Below are 14143 nucleotides of genomic sequence, written 5' to 3'. Positions count from 1 at the left end.
TTGTTGTTAAAACAAGCGAAGGTGATATGCAGTGGTAACAAGAGCATTTCCCAAATTTGTCTTCCTGTCATCAATTGTAAAATGATCGTGATTGATATTTGATATGTTTCTATGTTCTATTGTAAATAAAATACGTGTTTATGAGATTTGAAAATCATTGCATTTACATTTTACGCAGCATCCAACTTCTGTGGGATTAGGGTTGCATGGCAGCAGTTACCTTCACCAGATTTTTGGGGTAAGGATCCCTGACATTTTCTGAAAAGCTAATTGGTGGAATAACCCACTCCCTCTTCATCCGTTTCAAGCTGCCAGACACAAATGGAAACTCCACAATGGGAAGCTGCAGGGGGAGGGTGTAAGACCTTTTGAATCAGGACACCATGTCGCACCAGATATAGTATTTAATCAATGAAATGTGACGATGCAAATAATTCTAAAATTACCTCAAGATCTACGTTCTTGGAGACTTTATTTGGGCAGCTTTTTCTATTTTTCAGGCACTGTGGTTGGATCCCTGCAGGAGCAGCTTGAAATGCCAAGCACTGAGGAAGCAACAATAGACATTATCCTAGTAATGCTAAGCTTACAATATACGTGTAAATGTGTCATAGTGAAGTGTTAAAAAACAAACTATGATCTGAAAACAATGTAAGTTATAATATAAAACAAACACATCCTGTTTTTCCTGACTTTCATTCATCTTCTCTTCAGAGCATGCCTCCACCTCTCCAGGCTCTCTCCTACCTGCTCCCCACTCTCATTACACATCACAGCGCTCTCCACAAACACTGTATCCCATGAACACTTCTGCCTTAACTGTTAAACTGACTTCATCTGTCAGCTTGTCCATCACTACTGTGAACGGGCTCAGAGTTGAGCCCTGATAAATCCCACCCCCACCTTGAACCTATCTGTATCTCCAGTTGTCGTTCTGCACCACCCTCACATACTTCTCTGCCACTTCTGACTCCCTCATACAATACCACAGTTCCTCTGTTTGGCATCCTGTTACATATTTTCTCTAGATCCACATAGACACAGTGCAACTCTTTGAGACCTTCTCTATACTTCGTCATCAGCACATTCCAGCTGTAGCGCTCTTTCTTGAAGCCATGCTGCTCCTCACCGATTGTTACCTCTCTTGTGAACCTAACTTCAAAAGCTCTTTCCCATATCTCATCAGCTCTCTAGTAACTGCAGCTCTGCCCGTTTCCCTTTGTTCTTATAAATCTGTACCAATACACTTCTTTTCCATTAAACATCCTCTCACTCTCTGAGATTTGTGTTAAACAATCAGGTTAAAAAGTCCACTGCCCTCTCCATACTTCCACAGCACCAACTGCCTGTCCAATTTTCATTCTCTTCATAGTTGCCCTAACTTCCTCCTTACTAATCCTCTGCACTTCCTAACTCACTAACTGTCCCCCATCCACCCTCCTCACTCTGGTGTTCTTTATTTATGAGCTCCGCTAACCACTCCTTCTACTTTCTCTCTTCTCTTTACTTGTTAGCATATTTTTTATCCCCGTCCTTAATCACCGTAACTAGCTCCATGGTCTTTTTCTCCTTCTCTAGTGTCCAGGTTCACATACAGTTCACTGTAAGCCTTTTACTTTGCTTTTTGTTGTACTCCTAGCCTCCGAGTAGTCATGTCTACTTTTTTTGTTTTCCAATTTATCTCTTTTTGATACTTCCCCGTATTTCCTCATCTTCCTTCCTCTGTCTAAATAATACCAAACACCTTCTTGGCTTTTTTCCTCACCATTCAACCGTTTATGTGGTGCTGAATGTTCTACAATAGCTTTAACTTGACTAAGCCAAGGCCTGTTAACTTCTCATTAGTGATCATGGTTGACTCCGACTGGTAGATTCGTTCAAGGCATGTTTGGAGGAGTACCAACTGTACCAACTGTCAAGCATGGTAGTGCTCAGGTGTTTTGCTGTCTGTCGTACTCGTAATTAAAAAAAAGTGTAGGAGGGCTAACTCCAAATGCTCAAACTTCACCCTAAATCAACAGCCATACAGTTGAAACTGGGAGACAGTAGAGTGTTTCAACAGGACAATGATCCCAAACATCAAAACTGGTTTTGGAACAGGCAGACTGACATTAAGCTTCTACAATGGCCTTTCCAAATCCCTGAACTCAACCCTACTTAAAATTTGTTAACCACTCCTAAATATCAGGATGGTGTCAGGAAAACACACAATTTAAATGAACAATTGATTCCCCCAAGAAGAGTGGTCACGTGTCCAGACATAATTATTTCAGAAGCTTGTTCATGGATCAAAAGTATCTGCTCAAGGTTAAGGACATTTAAACAAATACTAGTGAGCTTGTGTGTATCATTTCAAACCTGAGTGGTTTAGAAAACAAACAAAATAAATCAAACCTTGTAAAACCAATAATGCTACTAAATAAACAGTCCTGCAAAAAAAGTATTTACCCTCTTTCTGATGTCTTTTTTTTTCATATTTGTCTCAGTTAAATGTTTCAGAACATCAAACAAATGTAAATATTAAACAAATATATCTAAGGAAAGACAAAACGCTATTTTGTTCAGTGATGTGAAACATGTAGGTTTGACAAATATGCAAAAAACTAAGAAATTTTAAAAGTGAAAATATTGTATATAAAGATGCACATATTATACAAATATAAAGAAAAACCTAAGTGTTAAGGGCCATGAGGTGATTTGAGACATCTCGAAATGCAGCGAGAGAAACAACTGATGGAGAAACGTCCTCCATCAGTGCAGTAACTTTCCTAGCAACTGTCTGTGACTGCCTTCTTTAACTGCCACCGGCTACAGTATTTGTGTTTAGCGTTTCACTTTCTTCACACGCCGAGTAGCTGATTTCCACAGGAAGGGGTTAAACTGGAATTAAGAATACATCAGACCTGCAGGTGAGGGTGTTTACACATGTGGGTTTCCAACTTCACATTTCAAAAAAGGCTTGAGGTCTGCTTTTTTTTTTAAAAGTGGAATTTGTTCATATTCTCTACAATTGTAAGTGAGAGACCAGCAGAAAAATGTGAGCCACTAGCAGCATCAATTAAAATAACTTCACTTATGTTTGTACGACCATTAGGCTGATTACAGACTAACTTTTTTCCTCTAATATGTCACACACATGTTTAGAAAACACGTTTGAGAAGAGACAGGCTCCCATGACAAGCAGAGTTTATTTTGAAAACTCCTGACCCCACTTATCTACTTTCCAGGTTTAGGCAAAAGGACATTAAAACTATGCTTTACAATATTTAAATGTCCCCTTGTAACTTCTTTTAATCCAAATGTTTCTGACAGAAAAAAAATACAATCTGTTCAATGTAATATTAGTTTAATTTTGTAAATGGAATGGAAACATAAAAACACGATTACAATAAACATTTAAACTTCATTAAAAGATACTTCACAGCTTACACAAACAGGGACATGGAAAAAAAAAGACTAAATGGAAAAACAAAAGCACAATAAGAAAATCAATAGAAGTGAGAGGTACCATTATTTCACATCAAAAATACACTGAAGGACTTTTTCCAAACAAAAACTGTATTTGTGACCCATTAAATGCTGCAACTATGAATTGGTAACTGAACTTTTCCTAAGAACCAGACAAATTGGAGTGCCGATGTTTCTGTAGAAAGCATATGGATGGCCACCCTCTATTCCAAAGACATTGAGCAGGCTTAGCATGTGTGGGCCAACTGATTGTCAGATATGCTGAAAAGTACGAGCTGCAGTGTGTTTATATTTTTGGTCACTCGGGACTGTGCTGCGTTTCGTTGTAGTTCTACAGTTTGATCCGGAGGTATTTTGACCTGCATCGGTTCACAATGTGTTGTGAGCTAAACTGAACAGTTCCAGACCGATGATTACTTTTGCATTTGTCTGTTCAGGCTAACTGTAAGTAAACACTGAAAATCAATCAGTCTATATAGCAAGCTGTAACTGTGACAACCTTTAGAAAATGTTAACTGACTGTCATGGCCAAAAGAATTCACAATAAAACTGTATTATTAACATAGATACAGAAAATTTACAAAAAAATGTTATCAGTACAATTCTCCAAGAATCGTTGACTTTATTATTTTTCTGTTTTTTTAGAAAAATTAATTGCACTAGTTATAAGAGTGTAGATAGGCATTGTTTGTAACCAAAACTGTATAAAAAGTATATAAAACAATAAACTACAAGACTATTTATTGTATTATCATATCTGTATAGTTAATATGATCTCAATAGTTCATTTTCTAAAGATCAAGGGTCTCGTTAATACTTACTGTTACAGTCCTAATCTGAATAGCCCAATTCTCGTAATTGTTTCTCTCTGTCCATTAGTTGTGGTGAGATCTAGCCAGATCATAGTTCAGATACACCACAGTAACTGTGATATCATCTCTGTACATTCGCGCTAGATCCTCCGGCAAAGCAAGCATTGACGCCAGCCTCTCCTGGGATAGTTCTCCATAGTCCCCAGTGCCGAGAGCATGTCTGATGAGGTGTGTGGCAGCGTTTGTGTCTAGAGCCGGGGAGGCACGGGCCTGGCGTTTCAGCAAGAGTTCATGCATCTGACCCAACTTCAGCTTTCTCTCAGACTGAGAAACTGGAGCCTGGAAGAAAAAAACAAAAAAGGTTAGTTAGAAGCCTTTTTGTTTTTTCAGGTCAAGATTGCAGGATAAAGTCTAAATAAAGTGCTGTATCTAAAAGTTACATGTTGTGAAGTAGTTACTCCATACAAACCTGTAGGTGAATTCCACTCAGGTGCTCTCCAATGAGCCGTACTGCCTCCTCACTCCCTAGTTCATCCCATAAGCCGTCAGTACCGAGGATCAGGAAGCGGTCCTGGGGTCTCAGTTTATGATAAGTGATCTCAGGTGACACGTCCAGGTACGGCGGTGTTAGATAGTTAGGCGGAGTGTACTGATACAGATTAAGAGAGTCAAGGTCTACTCCAGATTCCAGGCTGGCTAAAATACTTTGCTGCAGCTCATGGCTCCATTTAAATCTCACATCACCAAACGCACGGAGTGGCATTAGGACCTGACAGAAAGATAAAGAATTGAACCAATGACTCATTCTCTAAACCGAATGGCAAACAAATTTGTGATCTGTTGCATGTGGCGACAAAAACCCACCCCTAGCAGCCTGTCATCTGTAACCACTGTGTCGCTCTCTGAAGGTGGATGTTGGGCTTTGATGCGTTCCACCTCAGCCTGGTTCTGTGAGTTATGGTCTTGAGAAAGGGGTAAAGCGCTCCATGAGCCATCTTCATTTTGCACCCCTAGTACTGCTCGACAGTCACCGGTGTTCGCCACGTGGATGCCATCCATGCCAACATGGGCCACACAAGCAGTGCACCCGGCAAATGCAACCTGGACAGATAATGCATGTGTATCAACCTTGTATGAACTTAAAACACACTAGAGACCGAAGACTGCTGTATCTTATTACCTGAATGGCTGTACTTCTCATTAGGTCATTGGATAGAGGAACTTGAGCCTCCAGAGAGATGTCAGCATCAAGCCGTTTGAAAGCATAATCCAGAGCATCCTGAGGACTAAAAAAAGAAAACAGGCTTTTTGTTTTGTGCTATTCTGCATACACAGATAACTGACAAGTTAAGACATAAATCAACACGTATTAGTAAAGTGTTTGATGCTGAAACGGCTTCAGTGCGTCCTGTTATTGATTTCTAATTTTCTGTAAGGCTACTACAGGGATGATGTCATTCTTTAAAAATATTTTCCATATATAGTGGTTAGATGTTGGTACTTAAGAGCACTACAGTCACCTCAGTCTAAAATTTCCTACTAGTATTCAGTAGTAGAATATGATTTAGATCATTTTCATACTCATCAGCCCATTGTGTGACCCCTATTGCCCTTTAGATGTGTGCACTCTCATCATAAAAGAGACCACTCACATTAATATAAAAGTGTTTCATGTTACAGTGAAGGTGTTCACTGAGACGTGGAATCAAATCATGCCAGCAAAATAACTTTCAAAGCATAACAGAGCCAACAAATCCAATCACTGCAGAAAATTCATGTTTTTCCTTTCACTTTGTGTTATGTATTTTAAAGGCCGTTTGAAAGCAAAAAATAGCATAAAAATTAAAAAGTAATCGAGGGAAATGACAAAACTAAAAAATCTATCAAATGTGTGGAAATACATATACGTCTAGACACAAGTTTGCAGCTTAGGTTAGTTGCCATCATATCAATAAACATTTTATTTCTTGTTGTGCTTGTATTATTTCACACCCACCTGGTTCCTTTAACAAGCATATAGCCTATTTTAAACTGTATTATTAAACCCCACTCAAACCTTCTATCACTACCACAGCATCCATCCCTCCACAGTGGGTCAGCGCCCTGACCCACTGGTGTCAAGACAACCATCTCACCCTCAATGTCGCAAAGACAAAGGAGTTGATAGTGGACTTCCAGAGGTGCAGAGAAGTACACACCCCCATCACCATCAACGGCGCTGCTGTGGAGAGAGTGAGCAGCTTCCGGTTCCTTGGTGTACATCTGGCTGAGGATCTTACGTGGTCAGTACACACAAACAAAACAGTGAAGAAGGCGCAGCAGCGCCTCTTCTTTCTCAGGAGACTGAAAAGATTCGGCATGAGCCCCCGCATCCTCAGGACCTTCTATCACTGTGCCATTGAGAGCATCCTCACTGGATGCATCACCACCTGGTATGGCAACAGCACCGCCTACAACTGCAAAGCTCTCCAGCGAGTAGTGCGGTGCTCTGAACAGATAATTGGAGGTGAGCTTCCCTCCCTCCAAGACATCTACAGGAAGCGGTGCCTGAGGAAAGCGGGGAGGATCATCAAGGACTCCAGTCACCCCAGCCATAAACTGTTCAGACTACTTCCATCAGGAAGGAGGTTCTGCAGCATCCGGTCCCGTACCAGCAGACTGAGAGACAGCTTCTTCCATCAGGCCATCAGACTGCTGAACACGTCATAGACACCTCAGCTTCACTACTGGAACTTTAACATTATGCACTCCATACTGTACAGTAACGCCACTGTTTTGCACATGTCTCACTCTGTATATTTTATTTTATATATTTTATTTATTGTTTACTCTATTTAATTTGTAAAATATGTGTACACACACACACACACACACACGTAGAAAAATATTTAGTATACACATCCAGAAATGCATATACTATTATATATTGTACATATATTTATTAGTTTCAGATGTAGCCATTCTTGTATTTTGCTTGTTTACATTATTGTATTTGCACAACTCTGTTGCTTGTGAAGCTCGCACACAAGAATTTCACTCACATGTGCTGTACCAATGTACCTGCACATGTGATGTGACAATAAAAGTGATTTGATTTGATTTTGATTTGATTTGACACACACAAAAACTGGATAATGCTTTAAAAGCTGGGTCAAAGCGTTGACATTTGTATAATTTTACACCATTTGCTACATCTATCAAGGACTAGGTTTGAAACAATAAAACAAGCTAAATAATAATTCCTCCCAGTCTTTGCTGAAGAGAAGATTTATTTGCATTTACCTCATGCCTGACTCGTGTTCATCACTGTCCAGTAATTCTTGCCAGAAGACTCTGAGGTTGTCGATGTACAGGGAAGCAGATTCACGATAATTAAAATCTGTATGATGTTTATACCACTGCAGGATGGGAGGAATAGGTCTGCTGTGCTCCATGCATTTTTCGAGTTCTTCCAGGCTGTGCCTTTGCATCATTGCAACTGCTATATAGTACAGCAGCCGCTCACTAACGGCCTGAGCACACGCCCAACCCCCGTGGCCATCAAACACTCCAAAGAGCATGCCCTTTGACTGGAGAAGACAGAGAAACATAAAATTTGATTTTACAAGAAACAAGTGGAAAAAAAACACAGATTTCACTATAGCAAGGGGGAAAAAACTGCATGCCTGTAAGCAGGTGGCTGCACTGCGACGGTCCTCATTAGGAGTGTTAGCAGCTAGCTGGTTGCTCTCAAACTTCCTCACAACACTTAGTCCCCTGCCATCAAACTCTGGGACACTCACAGACTGAAACAGAGATATGGTTTGTGTTACTTTAGCTATTTACCAAAACAGTTACATAATAAATATGAACTTAAAATGAAGACACTTAACTAGAGTTCGTCAATATTCACATTCAAACTGAAAAAGGTTTTTGAAAGAAAATGGCAAAGAAAATTACTGAACTCTTTTCAACCCAACTGAGGCAAGCATTCAGGTTGCTGACAACAAAATGCAATAAATGAATAAAAAGTAAAAACTAGTGTTTAGTGCATACTTCTTCTGCACATTGTACAATGGCCAGCTCATGATAGTCTGAGTGCTAAAGATTGTTACCCAGTCAAAATATGTGAGTAAATTTTTAAGTTCCCAAACACTTTCAGAGTTTTGCTAAATGAAGAGGTGATAGGCATAACGGTAAACACAATATTTTTGATGCATATCGCTGGTATTTAGTAAAAAATTAGCACAATATTCTGTCTTTGTTGTATTTTCATTTAATTAATAAGTTTAAAGTATCTGCTGGGTAAGACTGTGTGCTATCCCTTACTTGTTCATTGGATCTAAGAATACTGTTGATCTGTACTCTCCTCTGCTGAAAGTCCAAATCCTGATGAGTTGAGAGGTGTCGCTGGCTTTTAGACAAATTCCCAGATTCATCACCATTGGATGGACCCCAGGATGAGAAGTAGCAGTGGAGTAAGTGAGACTGAGAACAGCAAATTGCTACAGCGTGTGCATTCTGAGGAAGAAAGGGGATTAAAAATACATTAGGGCAGTGGTTGCTAAAGCTTTTCTGCTAGACCCGCCTTTGATTTAGAAGAAAGAATAAAATAAAAGCAGACAAACCTGGAATTGAGCACCATAATAAAGCGTGAGTGAGTTTGACGCTCGTTGCAGGATGCTGGCGTACACACGTCCATACATCGCTGTTGCGACACTCTAGGTAGGCTGTGCTGCAGCCTAATCACCTTTATGCCTAGCTCAAGGATGAAAAAAATAAAAATGTTATACATTTGCTTATGTGTATGGTGATGCTACGATGTTCCTGGCGATAATTAAATGGCTAGCGTAAGCTGGTAGCATTTTACATGCTCCATAGATCAAACAGTTTCAGATTAACAACATGATACATTTGTTACACGCCACTCCCAAGTGGCATCTTCTGACATTTAGGTACATTACGTGCAAGTCCGCCACGTACCACAGAGCTGTCAACATGACACGTAAAGTTAGCTTGCTAGCTGGCTAGCTTGCGCTAACATTTGGTTATAAACCACACCGTACTAGCGTTACCCAGTAGCCTGTACCTAGCTAAACTTCCACACATGTAGCGGCTTAAGATATATGTCAAGTCAACTGAACAACCAAATACGTACAAACTTCGTAAAACTTCGAGTGAATCGATGTCCATTGAATCACTACTCAAAATCATAACAGGACGGTCACGTGCTGAAACGTCTGACGTAGCAGTTATCGCGCTCTGCTGTAGTAGATGTAGAGCTTAGTGGGGTGCATGCTTCCTCTTTTCTTACCTCTACTGCAAATTTTTGGTGTCGATCCATTACACAATCGATCATTGTGATCTTTACTTCCCACAATAATTAGTGACTATAACAAAACACATTTTTCAGCTTTATATGTATTTTGAAACTGAGTTTTCTTTCGAGACCTGCAATGTATATCTGCTTCTAAAGCACTTTGGATCTGTTTCTGTTGTTTGTATGTGTTTATAGGCCGTCAATAAAATAATCTCGACGAAAAGGTTCAGACATTTTTCATAGTGACTGTTTGAGGTATAGATTTTAATGTAAAAACAATCATTTATCTTTAAATTTCTTTTTCTATTTTTCTGTCCACTGCTTCTTGGCTCTTTCAACGCATTTGGGAGAACAAAAAGTTGTGTTATCTTTCTCACAATTCCTGTTTTTCCTAAAGATACAGTCTTTGTTGTAACCTATTCCTAACCAATCGATATAAGTCCTTTTCTCCTTCCTGTGTTCAGCCGCCTCACATACAACTCACAATGAAAAATTAAATTATTTTATTTATTCGTACAACATCTCTATGTTGTATAAATAAATAAAATAATTTAATTTCAACCAGAGCTCAACCAGAGAAGAAAAAAGTTATTTATATTTTTTCCTCAAGACTGTATTATAATTTAAACGTTAGGCTCAAGTGGCAAACTACCCGTTTCAACTACAAATTTACAAATCAATCAAATTTTGCAATTTCTTTCTTTTTTGTCCATTTCAGTCAACTTCCCTCAGTGACCTCCTTGTTTATGCTGCAGTTGGTTTTTGGCGTTGAATGGATATTGTCAACCATTTTTCTTCGAACATTATATTGATCATCTTTAAGAAGTTATCATTACAAGGCAGCGAGAGAGACAGAAAGGCAGGAGAGTTCAGGTAAGAGTTGGATTTTAAATAGAGGGCTCTGTGTGCGGGCAGGCGGAGATGAGGATCCAAATGCAGGACTCAAACACAGAATTGTAACTCAAAAGCTCAGCTTTATTGCTGGAGAAATTAAAACATGAACTGAACAAGGGTAGTGAACACGAAAATACTGAACACAGTATAAAACACACAGGCATAATCCGACGGTACGATGCAGCACTGAGCAAGGGCAAACACAGGGCTAATATACACAGGGAAGTAATCGGGGAATGGAAAACAGGAGGGAGACACAGCTGGGAGAGATTGGGGCTAACGAGTCAGGGGATCGAAGCTGGACACACTGACATAAGACACAATCCTTCAAAATAAAACAGGAAACAATACACACTAAACTAAGACACGGACTGGACAGAGAGAGACAGACTAGACACTGAACTAAACCAGCAAAAAACATGAGAACACAAAACCTAAGAACTAATCCCTAAACAAGAAGAACTAAAACATAGATTAATAATCATCATCATCATAACCAACAAAAGCACCACAAGAGAATAAGAAAACTATCCATAATGCAAAAACACACCAAAACATAACAACTCAAAATACTGGGTCAAACTGACCCAGAACCGTGACAGGTAATGAGATGTCATTTCAGGACTTAAACCAGACTCTAAGAAATTGCTGTGTCTAATTTTGCGATGCTGCGAGTAACAAACTGGGTTGAGTTTGGAGGTTGAAGAGGAACTTTCCCTCGCCAGGCCTCGACAGCCGTCTGTGTTTATCTCATGCAGCGCAGGGCTAAATTTAAAATTATTAAATACTTAAGACAATGTATATTCTTCTATGACAAAAAATACAAGTGTTCATTTAAGCAAATAAACAGAGCCGTAAGAGATGTTTTTCAGAAACTGTTGTCTTTATTTTGATTTGCAACTAACAATTTTTTTTTAAATTTGTAGTTTTTGTTGTGCTCTCTATTATGTGAACCCCTCACCTAATTTGTTATGTTTTTTAACAAGTTAAACCCCAACAATCAAATGATCCCCTGTGAGCAAGCACTAGGCACGATGGAAAGGAAAAACTCCCTTTAAACAGGAAGAAACCTTTGACAGAACCAGGCTCAGGAAGGGGCAGCCATCTGTCGCGACTGGCTGGGGGGTGAGAGGCAAAAGAAAAGAAAAATGAGAGCACAAGTTAGCTAAATGTTGTCTAACATAAACCACTTATGGTTTTCTGGACTGTGGATGAAAAGCAGTCCATCATTACTAGTCTTTAAAAAGGGACTAATCGATCACCAAGGTAGCAATATGGCTCAAGGAGGCCATAGTCAGAGTTAAATAGGCAATCACTGTTAAGCACTGAAAAGCCCCAGTAAGCTGCAGCTATAATAAGGCCTACTGCAGCAACACCTAAACCTATTTTAAGTAGGCGTTTAGCACCATGACACCATGAACCACTAGTCGGAACCACGTCAGGAGATGGTTCTGAGACAGGAGAAACAAGCTCCTCGGGTTCAGGAGCAAGATTCTGCTGTGTCGGGACCACGTCAGGAGATGGTTCCAAGGCCGGAAAAAAAAGATCCTCGGGTTCAGGAGCAAGATTCTGCTGTGTCGGGACCACGTCAGGAGATGGTTCCAAGGCCGGAAAAAAAAGATCCTCGGGTTCAGGAGCAAGATTCTCCAGCTGCAGAGGTTCACTAGTGATGTTGTGAACAGCAGCTAATATTTTTTCTTCCTGCTCCCTTCTCAGCTGATCCTTAAGATTATTAATTATTTCTCCTTTAATTTTAAGATGTTCATAAAGTTCATCTATGAGATCTTCGTTATGAACAATCTTGAAATTTTGCTTTTTGACTTTTTCTTCCAGCCAAAATATTTGCAGTGTCTGACTTTCTGTTGTGTTCTCATGCATTTTAGCCTCCAGAGATTCCACCTGTGACTGCTTATCATCCAGTGTCTGTCTCACCCGGCGCTGAAGAGTACAAATTTCTCTTTTCAGCTCAACTGTGAGTTCTATCTTCCGAAGTATTTCCCTATATTGTTTTTCTATTATCTTTTCTTTTTTTATCATGTCATGGTGCATTGTCTGAACATTCTTTTCCTGTTCCTGGAGTTTAGCCTCCAGAGATTCCACCTGTGTCTGATTTTGTTCAGCCTGAGCCTTCATGTGTTTAAGCTCATCTCTTGACTGATGGAAATTATCTTTATAATTATTCTTTTTGAGCTTTAGGGTGCTCAACTTCAACTGGAGTTGTTGAATTTTCATTTGAAGCTCCATAAATGTTTCGTTTGACATTTCTTTAAACTCTTAATGCAAAGTGTCGACAAGAAAAAATGTCTGCTTAATTGTTTAAGTTTAAAAACAGTCCCTTTCTGAAAGGTTTCTGGTTTGTTAAACACAACTCGCTGTTTCTGAAAATGTTCCAAGTAAAACTGTGTTTGCAAAGGTGAAGAGGGGCTATTTATAGACTTTTGTGGCAGCGAATTTGACGTCAGCGCTCTTTGAGCCTTTGATCCTTTGTTCGATCACAGGATCACATGACAGCTGTGCGTAATTCTGCGCATGCTCAGAGAATACCCATTGTGATGCACGGTTTTGTTTTGTTTTGAATTTTTTTTAAATACCCTGAAAACAGTCCAAACAGTGTTGCCAACTTAGCGATTTTGTCGCTATATTTAGGGAGTTTTCAAACCCCCTTAGCGTCGTTTTTTTTTTCTAAAAAGCGACTAGCGACAAATCTGGCGGCTTTTTCTGGTGTTATTGGAGGCTTATTTATGACGACTTTTAACGTGAAACCGCTGTTACTCTCAACAAGCAGCGGGTGCTGCCGTGGGCACATCGCTCGTGCCAAAGCGCTCACAGGCGGAGGATAGTCCTCCTCCAGCCGCTATCAGGGCAGGAGATGTTCACGTGCGTCCAAACTGCAAATGAATCGCGCACGAGCAAAGCCGCCGCTCCCGCACTGACTGTAACGCAGTCAATTCTTCTTTTACTGTTATGCTGTTTTGTGGATCACAAGGTTTAAAACTACTTGTAAACACACACACAGTAACTCCACCCTAACCTGCAGCTGCAGCGCAAATAACAACGAAAATTGTTTGTAAACGTGTCCTGGAGTTTACAGGTGCAGACAGTGCAACAGCTTCCAGGTCATTTATTCTGCCAATATGGCAAGAAGGTCATAACTGCTTCAAGCACTGTCTATATCAGGGGTAGGCAACGCCAGGCCTCGAGGGCCGGTGTCCTGCAGGTTTTAGATCTCACCCTGGGTCAACACACCTGAATCAAATGATTAGTTCATTACCAGCCCCCTGGAGAACTTCAAGACATGTTGAGGAGGTAATTTAGCCATTTGAATCAGCTGTGTTGGTTCAAGGACACATCTAAAACCTGCAGGACACCAGCACTCGAGGCCTGGAGTTGCCTACCCCTGGTCTATATGATCTGGTCAGAGAGGCTGACTGCATCACTGCTGATGATGAGTACTAGCGGTTCTGAGACAGGAGAATCAAGCTCTTCACGTTGAGGACCAAGATTCTCCTGTGTCGGGACCACATCAGTAGATGGTTCTGAGACTGGAGAAACAAGCTCCTCAGGTTCAGGAGCACTACTATGGCAATTTCCCACATGCCAAAGCAACGGAGGAATGTGCTTCATTTGAGCACGATGTAGCCAGATGGGCTACTCGCCTTCCGTTTTTTTT

At 40.2% G+C, this 14143-nt stretch overlaps 2 protein-coding genes across 3 annotated transcripts; both read right to left on the bottom strand.

The window, feature by feature from the left end:
• Positions 1–3274: 3274 nt before the first annotated feature.
• On the bottom strand, positions 3275–9567 carry pdp2 (putative pyruvate dehydrogenase phosphatase isoenzyme 2). 2 transcript variants are annotated; one of them, XM_085412027.1, is made up of 9 exons: positions 9418–9567; positions 8888–9021; positions 8589–8780; positions 7946–8065; positions 7563–7849; positions 5461–5566; positions 5145–5381; positions 4750–5049; positions 3275–4619 (listed from the first exon to the last, which is right to left on the bottom strand). In XM_085412027.1, the coding sequence occupies exons 2-9, from the start codon at positions 8963–8965 to the stop codon at positions 4344–4346; spliced, it is 1596 nt and encodes a 531-aa protein (XP_085268153.1). In that variant the 5' UTR covers positions 8966–9021; positions 9418–9567; the 3' UTR covers positions 3275–4343. The 2 variants fall into 2 exon arrangements, with proteins under 2 accessions (XP_085268153.1, XP_085268152.1); XM_085412026.1 differs by having other exon boundaries at positions 3276–4619; positions 8888–9017; positions 9418–9548.
• Positions 9568–11560: 1993 nt separating this feature from the next.
• LOC146664768 (uncharacterized) lies at positions 11561–13959 on the bottom strand. The gene is made up of 2 exons (XM_085411591.1): positions 11888–13959; positions 11561–11591 (listed from the first exon to the last, which is right to left on the bottom strand). The coding sequence occupies exons 1-2, from the start codon at positions 12733–12735 to the stop codon at positions 11561–11563; spliced, it is 879 nt and encodes a 292-aa protein (XP_085267717.1). The 5' UTR covers positions 12736–13959.
• Positions 13960–14143: the final 184 nt, after the last annotated feature.

Source organism: Rhamphochromis longiceps, linkage group LG7 (genome assembly GCF_057381845.1).
Source record: "Rhamphochromis longiceps isolate RC_006_pf linkage group LG7, R_longiceps_female_GT1.1, whole genome shotgun sequence".
NCBI lineage: Eukaryota > Metazoa > Chordata > Actinopteri > Cichliformes > Cichlidae > Rhamphochromis > Rhamphochromis longiceps.
The sequence above is the reverse complement of the archived record's forward strand: the minus strand, read 5'-3'. Positions and strand labels throughout refer to the sequence as shown.